The 12,421-nt window shown below is 43.5% G+C and overlaps 1 protein-coding gene across 3 annotated transcripts in view; it reads right to left on the minus strand.

Moving 5' to 3' along the window:
• Nucleotides 1–12,421, minus strand: part of LOC106568988 (rho guanine nucleotide exchange factor 28) — a 111,259-nt gene that overhangs the window by 82,234 nt on the left and 16,604 nt on the right. For all 3 annotated transcript variants that reach the window (XR_014378788.1, XM_045692531.2, XM_045692539.2), the window contains exons 3-4: nt 11,357–11,513; nt 10,536–10,952 (exon numbers count right to left, since the gene is read on the minus strand). Coding sequence is in view for 2 of the 3 variants with exons in the window: in XM_045692531.2 (XP_045548487.2) it covers nt 10,536–10,952; nt 11,357–11,513 (574 nt within the window). In the remaining variant the exon portion in view is untranslated. The remainder of the gene's footprint in view (nt 1–10,535; nt 10,953–11,356; nt 11,514–12,421) is intronic.

The raw sequence follows: 12,421 nt of genomic DNA on the forward strand, positions 1-12,421 counted from the left end.
TAAAGTCCCCCCTTATCTCAGCTCGCTGGTCACCATAGCAGTACCCACCTGTAGCACGCGCTCCAGCAGGTATATCTCACTGGTCACCCCCAAAGCCAATTCCTCCTTCGGCCACCTCTCCTTCCAGTTCTCTGCTGCCAATGACTGGAACGAACTACAAAAATCTCTGAAACTGGAAACACTTATCTCCCTCACTAGCTTTAAGCACCAGCTGTCAGAACAGCTCACAGATTACTTCACCTGTACATAGCCCATCTATAATTTAGCCCAAACAACTACCCCTTCCCCTACTGTATTTATTTATTTTGCTCCTTTGCACCCCATTATTTCTATTTCTACTTTGCACTTTCTTCCACTGCAAATCTACCATTCCAGTGTTTTACTTGCTATATTGTATGTACTTCACCACCATGGCCTTTTTTTGCCTTTACCTCCCTTATCTCACCTCATTGGCTCACATTGTATATAGACTTATTTTTCTACTGTATTATTGACTGTATGTTTGTTTTACTCCATGTGTAACTCTGTGTTGTTGTATGTGTCAAACTGCTTTGCTTTATCTTGGCCAGGTCGCAATTGTAAATGAGAACTTGTTCTCAACTTTCCTACCTGGTTAAATAAAGGTGAAATAAATAAAAAATATCTCTTCATTCTGAATTGCTGTCCTACACTTGAACTTTCTCTCCATATCTGTCTTCTTCGTTGCCACGGTTACTTACCACTACTGTACCACAAATGCTTGACGATGTGCCATGTAACCATAACCCAATTACTGGACTAGGAACTGTAGGCACAAGAACTGTTCACCGTGAGCTTCATGAAATGGGTTTCCACTGCAGAGTAGACACACACAAGCCTAAGATCACCATGCGCAATACCAAGCGTCGGCTGGAGTGGTGTAAAGCTCGACACCATCGGACTCTGGAGCAGTGGAATCGCGTTCTCTGGAGTGATGAATTACGATTCACCATCTGGCAGTCCAACGGACAAATCTCGGTTTGGCGGATGCCAGGAGAACGCTACCTGCCCCAATGCATAGTGCCAACTGTAAAGTTTGGTGTTGGAGGAATAATGGTCTGGGGCTGTTTTTCATGGTTTGGGCTAGACCCCTTAGTTCCAGTGAAGGGAAATCTTAACGGTACAGCATACAATCACGTTCTAGACAATTCTGTGCTTCCAACTTTGTGGCAAAAGTTTGGGGAAGGCCCTTTCCTGTTTAGGCATGACAATGCCCCTGTGCACAAAGCGAGGTCCATACAGAAATGGTTTGTCGAGATCAATGTGGAAGAACTTGACTGGCCTGGACAGAGCCCTGACCTCAACCCCATCGAACACCTTTGGAACACCGACTGCGAGCCAAGACTAATCGCCCAACATCAGTGCCCGACCTCACTAATGCTCTTGTGGCTGAATGGAAGTCCCTGCAACATCTAGTGGAAAGAATGAGATGTTCGACAAACAGGTTTCCACATACTTTTGGTCATGTAGTGTACATGCAGGTCAAAGTTCAGTCAACAAATTTGGGGGGTGAAAAATGTAAAGTAACTCATTTATAAAACAATTCTAAGAGGCATCAGATGTGCTGTATGTCAAATTTGCATAAGCTTTTCAAATTCTGTTTTTAGATAATCAAATCAAAACTATGCAGAGAGAAAAAAAGTAAGAGAAAAATGATTAACGATAACTTGGCTATATACTCAGGGTACCAGTACAGAGTCGATGTGCAGGGGTATGAGGTAATTGAGGTAGATGTGTACATAATTGAGGTAGATGTGTACAGATAATAAACAGTAGCAGCAGCGTATGTGATCAGTCAAATTAGTTCATGCAAAAAGGATAGAACGGTCTATGACTTGGGTGGCTGGAGTCTTTGACCATTTTTAGGGCCTTACTCTGACACCACCTGGTATAGAGGTCCTGGATGGCAGGAAGCTTAGTCCCAGTGATGTACTGGGCCGTACACACTACCCTCTGTATCGCCTTGCGGTCGACACCAAGCAGTTGCCATACCAAGCGGTGTTGCAGCCAGTCAAGATGCTCTCAATGGTGTAGCTGTAGAACTTTTTGAGGATCTGAGGGCCAATGCCGACTCTATTCACCGTCCTGAGGGGGAAGAGGCGTTGTCTTGCCTTCTTCACGACTGTGTTGGTGTGTGTGGACCATGATAATTCCTTAGTAATGTGGACACTGAGGAGCTTGAAGCTCTGAGAGTGTGCGAGAGAGAGAGAGAGAGAGAGAGAGAGAGAGGAGAGGAGAGAGAGAGAGAGAGAGAGCGAGAGAGAGAGAGAGAGAGAGAGAGAGAGAGAGAGAGAGATAGACAGGGAGGAGAGCGACAGAGCCAACTGAGATTCATGTCCCCTAATGGGGACTGACACTCAGGCACACAGACAATACGTGACCTTTCCAAAGAGACGGGTAAGCATTCAACGGCACGATTTACCAAACACAATCGTCACTCTTATGTAAGAAGCTGTGGGTGAACTTGGTCTGTATGTACACTGTAGAGTTTGGATACCTTTGTCTATCCCCTTCTTCACCCTTGCCTTCTCAGTATGATATAGACTAATGTTCTTATCCCCTGCTTTCACTAGCTTGATAAAGATAAATAGACTTGATAATTACTTTTGTGTGCAAGTAGGCATAGTTTGAATTTAGCCATAGTGGTAATAATAATAATAATAATACATGGGACTTATATAGTGCTTTTCAAGGACCCAAAGTCGCTTTACAACGTAGAAATGAAAGAAAAAAAAAACAGGAGTGAAAACAAAACAACATAAGACTAAAAAAAACATGAACAAAGAGAGGGGTGGGCTCAAAGAAGGGAAAGAGTGTGATGTATCAGTATAATGTATGGGGTTTGGATACGAAGCCGGTTTAGGGTAAGGGGTAGGGTAAGGGGAGGGAGGCGACAATGTTGCGGTGGTGGAAGAATGAGGATTTGACAGTCGGTCTTATGTTGTGGTCAAAGGAGAGGGTGGTGTCCAGGATGACATCAAGGTTGTGTGTGTTGGGGGGAGGGAGAGACCGTGGTGTCGTCTTTAGTGAGGGTGGATTTGGTGCCTATGAGGAGGAGTTCAGTTTTGTCACTGTTGAGCTTGAGGACGTTTTGTTGCATCCACGTTTTAATTGCAGGGGCAGGATTCAATGTGGGTCAGAGGTGGTTGAGGAGGGATTTGGTGCTGAGGTAGATCTGGGTGTCATCGGCATAGCAGTGGAAGTCAAGGTTAAAGTGACGGAGGATGCGACCAAGTGGAAGGATGTAGATGATGAAGAGTAAGGGATCCAGCACAGAGCCCTGGGGGACACCCTGTGTAACTGCAGCTGAGTCTGAGGTGTGGCCACTGAGGGAAATGTAGTGGGTCCGGTTTGTGAGGTAAGATTGTACCCAGGAGAGCGCAGTACCCTCAAAACCCAGACCCTCAAGCCTGGTGAGGAGGATCTGATGGCTCACTGTGTCAAAAGCGGCACTCTGGTCGAGGAGAATCAAGATGTTAAGGGCACCACACCAGCATCAGCAGAGGTGAGAAGATCATTGACAACTTTGAGGAGTGCAGTTTCAGTAATGCAAAGGGGGCGGAAACCAGACTGGAGGGGAGCAAATAGGTTGTTGACAGAGGCGAACAGAGTCCGGGAGTTCTTATTGGAGCTGTTGTTGATGTTGGATAAATAGTTGGACCTGGCAGCACTGAGGGCATCTCTGTAGGTGGAGAGGTGGAGTTTGTTGGCCTCAGCCCAGACTTCCTGGTCAGGTGCTCCAGGCGGGCGGCCTTCTTGCTTCGGGACGCTGAGCTCAGGGGTAAACCAGGGGGAGGTGGAGGAGAAGGAGACAGGTTTAGTTTGGAGGGGGGCCAGAGAGTTGAGGGAAACAGATATTGAATTGGGCAGCTAGTTCATCAGGTGAGTTGGGGGCGTGGTCAAGGGGCAGGGCAGAGCAGTTGGCATCAGAGAGTTGGAGGGGGTCAACAGCTTAGATGTTGCGGAAGAAGAGGAGGCATTTGTCAGTGTTGTGGGGTGAGTATGAGCGAAGAGAGAAATGAAGGATCTTGTGGTCAGACAGTGGGAACAGGAGGTCTGGGCTGAGTTAGGATGAGGCCAACAGAGCAGACAAGATCAAGTATGTGTCCCTTGATGCGAGTGGGAAAATTGACATGTTTGTTAATATTGAAACAGTCTAGACCAGCAATGAAATCAGAGGCAAGTCTTGAGTTAGTGGTGCCAGTCTGTCTCTGGCTCTGTCAGCTGGTTGTTGGGTTGACCTGTTTGGCAAGGTATTGATGTGGCACTATTGTTGTGTTGCATGTAGAAACAGACTTGCACCAGAGATGGTGTTTATCTATAGCATGCCTTACTAACCTGTAAAGGCAATGTAACACCATATAAAGCTCCTCATGTGACATAATGGGATTGTTAGCTTGACTAACCTGTACCCCCACACATTGACTCGGTACCGGTTCCCCCTGTATATTGCCTCGTTATTGTTATTGTGTTATTTAAAAAATTTATATACTCTATTTCTTGAACTGCACTGTTGGTTAAGGGCTTGTAAGTAATCATTTCACTGTAAGGTTTACACCTGTTGTATTCGGCGCATGTGACAAATACAATTTGATTTGATTTTGACAAGGATTTGTATATAATATACACTGAACAAAAAAAATCTAAACGCAACATGTAAAGTGTTGGTGCCATGTTTCATGAGATAAAATAAAAGATTACAGAAATTTTCCATATGCACAAAAAGCTTATTTCTCCCAACTTTTGTGCACAAATGTGTTTACACCTCTGTTAGTGAGCATTTCTCCTTTGCCAAGATAATCCATCCGACTGACAGGTGTGGAATAAAAAGAAGCTAATTAAACAGCATGATAATTACACAGGTGCACCTTGTGCTGGGGACAATAAAAGGCCAATTTAAAATGTGCAGTTTTGTCACACAACACAATGCCATAGATGTCTCAAGTTTTGAGGAAGATCGCAATTGGCATGCTGACAGCAGGAATGTCCACCAGAGCTGTTTCCAGAGAATTTAATGTTTATTTATCTACCATAAGCCGCCTCCAACGTTGTTTTAGAGAATTTGGCAGTATTCCAACAGGCCTCAGACCATGTATATGTCGTCGTGTGGGCGAGCAGTTTGCTGATGTCAACGTTGTGAGCAGAGTGCCCCATGGTGGCAGTGGGGTTATAGTATGGGCAGGCATAAGCTACGAACAACGAACACGATTGCATTTTATCAATGGAAATTTGAATGCACAGAAATACCGTGACGAGATCCTGAGGCCCATTGTGAGGCCCATTTTTTTAAAGGTATCTGTGAAAAAACAGATGCATAGCTGTATTCCCAGTCATGTGAAATTCATAGATTAGGGCCTAATAAATGTATTTCAATTGACTGATTTCCACTGTAACTCAGTAAAATCAATGAAATTGGTGCATGATGGCTTTGTATTTTTGTTCAGTATATAAACTGTGAGGTACCAAAACACATTGTTTTTTAAAATCCCCTTTAGAATAAAGCATTGCATGCATTATCATCACGTTTGCGTAGTGGCATAGAGCAGTAGTGTAGAAGTTACACACCTTTTTTTGTAGCCTAGGGCCCGAAAAATATGGCCTTTTAGAAATGCATTTCATGCAATTGTACATCATTTTACAAGACTGAATATGTTTTAATACCGCACAAATGATCGAAATGACAGGCTACTTTGACACTGACAAACTGAGAATCTGAGATCAATAAAAATGACCTTGTATTGAATCCACCAATAGCCTAGGCCTAGGTGTGTGGAGACACACATATTGTGCAATATGAGGAGGAAATTATAGTCCTAAAAAATCTTTCCAGTTTCACTGACTCAACCATTGATGTGCAGCCCACTAACTGGCGATGGCCGACGGGCTCGTGCCAAAAGCCTATCTCTCTCTTGTTTTACTTTGTAAAACAATGCTGTTCACTCAATAGGCCTATTTGGAAGTTGATAAAATATTTTGGTAGCCTACATACAGATGAGTCTTCTCTTTTCATCAGGAGCAAATTGTATTTGAAATATTAGCGAAATGCCTGTTTTGGCTACATGGTGTTCACTGACAGATTTGCCGCACGTTCCTGACTGTAGGCTATGCCTTGTGATTGGGCTACACACAATCCACAGCTAGGCATTTTTTCAAAAAGCTATTGATCCTCTGTGGCTAAATTATAGACATATTCCTGGTGTAGTACTCTGAATAATATAATTACAGTGAATCTCACTGTAGTTATGTGAGAGATTGAGGCGTGCTTCTCTCTCACACACTACAGGAATGGCCACGCGTTGGTCTCGAGGCTGCAATGTTGCGCAAACCATAAACCCAGGCCGGCCCAACACTAATCAGTTCTGAGAATATCAGGCACGTTTTCACAATACGTTTGTTAAGGGGCAGGACAATTACATAGGAGGCACCTAGAATTAACACAGATTGCTTTTATTGGCATTTTTACATTACAAACAGTGAAAACAAATGTCATGCCACAAGAGGTACCAGATCCAAACAAATAGGTTCCGGAATTAAAAAATCAGAAACTGTGAGGTGCTTCTGGCCCTGCAGCCTTGTGAATGTTAACCTGTTTAAAGGTCTTATTCACATCGGCTACAGAGAGTGTGATCAGACCGTCGTCCGGAACAGCTGGTGCTCTCACGCATGGCTCAGTTTTTCTTGCCTTGAAGTGAGCATAGGAGGCATTTAGCACGTCTGGTAGGCTTGTGTCACTCTGGCCTTTAGATCAGTGTTGTCGTGTCTTCGGCTATGCCGGATTAAGTGATATGACATGCTATTCTATAAAATAATTTCTCTGTAATTAATATTACCTGATTAAGCTAATCAGGTAAATGTAATTAACTAGAAAGTCGGGGCACCACGAAAGAATGTTTATAGAGCGGTTATCTTCCGAATAAACTCTTAAAAACCTAGTAATCTTTTACATCAGTAGCAGTCAATATTTAATCGTCACTTTATTCAGTCTCATCTGAAAGTTGTAAATTCTTGGTTATCTTCACGAACCCTGGCTAACAAGTTGAATCAGCAATACAACATTTGGTTTAATTATTTATTTACTAAATACCTAAATAATCACACAGAATTACATCTACACAGAATGGATCATACATTGAATACAAATTATGTCATAAAGGAAAACGTCCCTAGCGGACGGAGCAGATATGACGGCTGGTTACACAAAGAAAGGGGGTTGGGTTTTGAATGAAAGAGCGGGAAGACTGAGGAACAAAAAGATTTTGTGTCTCTATCGGGCCGTAGGATGCAATGCTATCGTAAATACAGTATCTTATGCATTATGAATAACCGCCCATTTGAAAAAGGAAAATGCAATAAATATTTACTCTGAGCTGCGCTTCGGTAGATTGGTCGTAGATAGAAGGCCGGGTTGTTTAGCATGGATCTCTTGTCCTCTGAAGAATGTCCGTGGTGGTAAACTGGATACGTTGTAGTATTGTTGTGTGTTAGACTGGATACGTCGTCCATTCTTTCCTAGCCCACGTTTACAGCGGCTGCTGCTAACTCAACGGCTAGGAGGTATCACTTCTGGAGTGAATAAGAGTTCAAAGTTCATACCAAGTTGCCATACTTTTAAGCTTGTGCTATATTCTGGCTGGTATAGTCAAAATTCATCCTTTTGGTGTGTCGATCGTCACCTTCACATTGAACACGATGCTAATTTCGTTAGGTTATTATCTGAGCCCTTTTAACGTAGGACCGTCGTCCTCACGTCCTCAGAACAGAAAGTTACATTTTCGTAACAGGGCTTATATAGTAGGGGAGAGAAGGGCGTGTTTCATAGTTTATAACCAATGTCTGTTCACTTGGGCGGGGCCTCTGAGTGAGCAGCGTTTCTCTATTTCAAACCATTCTCTTATTTAAGAAGCTAAAATTACATTTCATCTTTTCACAAATAGTTTCATATTTAAACATTTAAATTGCACAACAATTCCATGTGAATCTGATAACTAGAATGTGTCGACTTTCCAAGATACAGTTAATGTCATCCTGTCATTAGTAGTAATGTCTCAGACAACAACTGATCTGAGATCATATTCATTAAGTACCAACGCATATTTTCAACTGGTTGGATTACCGAAATATGGTTCTGTTTCCCACCTTTTGATGTTACCAGACTCTCTATGTTACAAAGGCTTTACAAGAGTCAACTATAAAGTAGAGAGAGAGAAAAGGGGAAAGGTATTTATGAGGGTCATAAACCTCCCCAACAGGCCAACGTCATGACAGTGTGGATGTTGCCTGTAATCCATGGCTTCTGTTTGAGATATATACGTACGGTCACTGTGGGGACGACGTCGTCGATGAACTTACTAATGAAGCCAATGACTGATGTAGTAAACTCCTCAATGCCATCGGATGAATCCTGGAATATATTCCAGTCTTTGCTAGCAAAACAGTCCTGTAGCTTAGTCACTGGTACACCCTGTTTGAGTTTTTGCTTGTAAGCAGGAATCAGGAGGATATAGTAATGGTTATATTTGCCAAATGGAGGGCAAGGGAGAGCTTTGTATGTGTCTCTGTGTGTAGAGCAAAGGTGATCTAGAATTGTTTTCCCTCTAGTTGTGCAGGAGACATGCTGGTAGAAACTAGGTCAAACAGATTTAAGTTTTCCTGTATTAAAATCAACAGCCACTAAGAGCGTTGCTTTTGGATGAGTATTTTCTTGTTGGCTTATGGCCTTATACAGCTCGTTGAGTGTGGTCTTAGTGCCAGCACCGGTTTACCTCATTTCTACATATTCTATTGGTTCACATTAGCTACCGACAGAATACAGTACATGTCACTATCTGAAATTCAGGGATTTTTCAGGCATTGAGATCCTTGGGCGGACCGGGTAAAGTTTTTATATATGTTTGTATATACATTATATACATTTTCGGGATGGAATAACACTTTGTATAAACGTAAATGACTAAAACCAGATATAAAGTATATAGAAAAAGATAGTGGCATATTTTTGTTATAATATAATCTTTGACAACTAACAATCACCAAAATAAAATCTAGACAGTCAGGGAGAAATGAAAATTCTCCAAACAATGAATTTATTGAAAATTCTCCAAACAATTAATATAGCAGTATTGATTTTGTTATTTAAGCAAAAATACACAGCATTAGCCATGGTGAAATGCATAGAATTGAAGGTAATTCAATTTAAAACCAACATTTTCTCTCAGAATTGTAGAATTGCAGGAAATGTCATGCCCTGATCTGTTTCACCTGTTCCTGTGATTGTCTCCACCCCCTCCAAGGTGTCACTTTTTCCCCCCAGTGTATTTATCCCTGTGTTTCCTGTCTCTCTGTGCCAGTTGGTCTTGTATGTTTAGTCAAGTCAACCAGCGTGTTTTTCCCGTACTCCTTTTTGCTATTCTCCTTTTTCTAGTCCTCCCGGTTTTGACCCTTGCCTGTTTCTGGACTCTGTACCCGCCTGCCTGATATTCTGCCTGCCTTGACCACAAGCCTGACTGCCACTCTGTACCTCCTGGACTCTGATCTGGTTTTGACCTTTTTGCCTGTCCACGACCATTCTCTTGCCTACCCCTTTGGATTATTAAACATTGTAAGACTCCAACCAGCCTTCCCTGTAGCTCAGTTGGTAGAGCATGGTGTTTGCAACGCCAGGGTTGTGGGTTCGATTCCCACGGGGGGCCAGCACAGAAAAAATGAAATGTATGCATTCACTACTGTAAGTCACTCTGGATAAGAGCGTCTGCTAAAATGACTAAAATGTAAAAAATGTAAATCTGCCTCCTGTGTCTGCATCTGGGTCTCACCTTGTGCCTTGATAGGAAATTGGCTTAATAATGCAAACATTTCTCTACACCGCCAAGATGACGGCCATTACATAGCGCCCATTGCCATGCCCCCTGCCACCCACCACCTAAGCCCCTTTTTGACCCAGAAAAAAAAATGTCATGACTGTAAAGTATTGTAAATAATCTGAATAGGTTTCCGTTAAAGTGTCTGTTAACCTAACATAGCAGGCGTAAAATAAACTAGATCCCCGAAAACTGGTCTTGACGAGAAGAAGAAAAAGCAGCAGTCGTGCCACAGGCTCACTTCCCATTTCCCCTGAAAACCGGAACATCCGGCACAGGCTAGGTAAGCCTACACAGTAACTATCATCAATCGTTGTTTTAATTGTAGAAAATAACACATTGATGATTTTTCTTTCTGATCATGGATAACTGTCTCGGGTCATATCTTCCTTGCCTGTTACTAATTGTAATCTATATGACATAGGTATAGGCTAAGTAGAAATGTGTACAGAATGTCTCAAGTTCTAAGGTATCGGAAATCATCTGGGAAAGATAGTACAGTACACTTGCTGGAACTGCTCCAAAACAAGCCGTTTAGGGTCAGATTCCCTACCAACCACAACACACAACTCACGTACCCCACTACACTAGTCATAGGGCTTTTCCACAGCAGCACTGGAAAAGCCCTATATAAAAAGCCCAAGTAGTATGGTTGGTTACCTTCTCTAGGTTGGCTGGCCTTGCCGCTCCACTCCAGAGGGTAGTTCAGGTTTGCCACGGCCTGGGTTATCCTCTCATCCATCTCCCTGAGATGACACTCTATCTGTGGATCAGGTCTGGGTCTCCCACCGCTAACCCCCTCCTCCTCCTGGTCTGTCTGCCCCAGAGAGTGCTCCTTTCCTGGACCAGCGCTCATGTCACCCTCCCTGTCCCCCTCCCCTGGAGCTGCTGAGACCCTCCTCAGAACCTCCAGGTGGCTCTGGGGACTCAGACAGTCGCTGTTGGCTAGCAGGTACTCGGCCACTTCCTGTGGCAAATCGCAGACGTACCTCAGGGAGGCCCCGCCTCCACAAGGCTTGGCTCCGCCCTCTGTGTGGCGATACACTGTGACAGAGGCGGTCTCTTGGAGGTCGTGACCTGTGGAGGAGAGGAGACGAACAGATGACTGAGGATCAAATATGACAATAAGTGCCAACTCCCGATGAGACTGACACAAGTCCTTCTGACATTGACACACTCCTAATATGGACACTGTACAGCAATAACAGTTTTCTGCTCTCAAACATGATTTATATTGAAGCTTGTGACACAGCAATATGGATGGTCTTTATTAGGTTAGGCAAACTGCTGCTATCTACTGATTTATTACAATCGCTGTTATGTTGACCTGAACTTAAAAGAGCAAAAGAGGAACTAATGATAACTGGAAGTTAGTGACCCTGTATCAAACTAAGGGTTCTGTTCTAACCTCAATCAGTAGCTCTGTGTGAGACAGTTAGACTGATCTGGGACCAGTGGACACTATAAACAGTGGGACTCACCAGGAACTGTGAAACAAAGAGACTCTCCATCCTCCGCTCTCTTAACTACAGTAACATGGACTAGTCTGGAACCTTCTAGAACCACGTAGAACTCTGTCTGTTCTGGTTCCCTGTCCAGATCTGGAACCTGTAACACAGCACGGACCTCCACCTGGCCCTAGAGAGAGAGAGAGAGAGAGAGAAGAACAGGGTTCAACTGTGTGAAATCATTCATTGGTTTTCTAACAAGAGAGAAGAACAAAGTAAAGGAGAAGAAGATGGTCAACACATTCAACACATCCAATCAACACATTCCTGTGACTGTTCATCAAGGCCACCATTCATAACCTACTTACTACTACCTCCCCTCGCTGAACAGCCATAATAATGCAATGCTGGAGAATTCAAGCAAAAGGATTAAACACTTTCTCTTGCTTGTTGAGAAAATGTGTGTCTGAAAGGTTCTTTTCTACTCTTCCTCACGCTAAAGCCTTTTGATTATTTTCACTCGTTTTCAGACGTTTCCTCCATTTCCTGGATTCTGAGAGGCCCTTCAGAGCTAATGATGGAGGAAGAGAGGAATAGAGAGAGTGAGAGACAGAGGTAGAGAGAGAGAGGGAGAGAGAGATACACCCCTCCTCCATCTTTGTGACTGTGGGAATGCTCCACTCCTCCACCCATATTTCACCCAGCAGAGCAAACTGCCTCTTCAGCTATAACACCAAGACAAGTTATCCCTCGCTTTCTCTCATCTTCATCCTTAACTCTCCCCCTCTCTTGACAAATCTCTGTTGGTTGTTTCTTCTGTCTTTCACCTTCATTTTTCCCACACTTTCTCCATCTCTCACTTTTCACCCCTCTCTCACTCTACCCATCTTGCTCTTTTTATCACACTCTCTCTCCTCTCTCTCCCTCCTTCCTCGCTCTCTCGCCCTCCTTCACAAGGAGGATTTTGTTTCCTTCCATAATTAGTATCGGTGGAGGTGGAGGCCTCTCTCTGAAGACGAGAAGGGTGGCATACAAATTACAGCTGTAAGCTGATACCCACATGAAAGACGCCCAATCACACGGCTGCATAGTCAGTGG

This window comes from Salmo salar, chromosome 01 (genome assembly GCF_965601325.2).
Source record: "Salmo salar chromosome 01, fSalSal1, whole genome shotgun sequence".
Taxonomy (NCBI): Eukaryota; Metazoa; Chordata; class Actinopteri; order Salmoniformes; family Salmonidae; genus Salmo; species Salmo salar.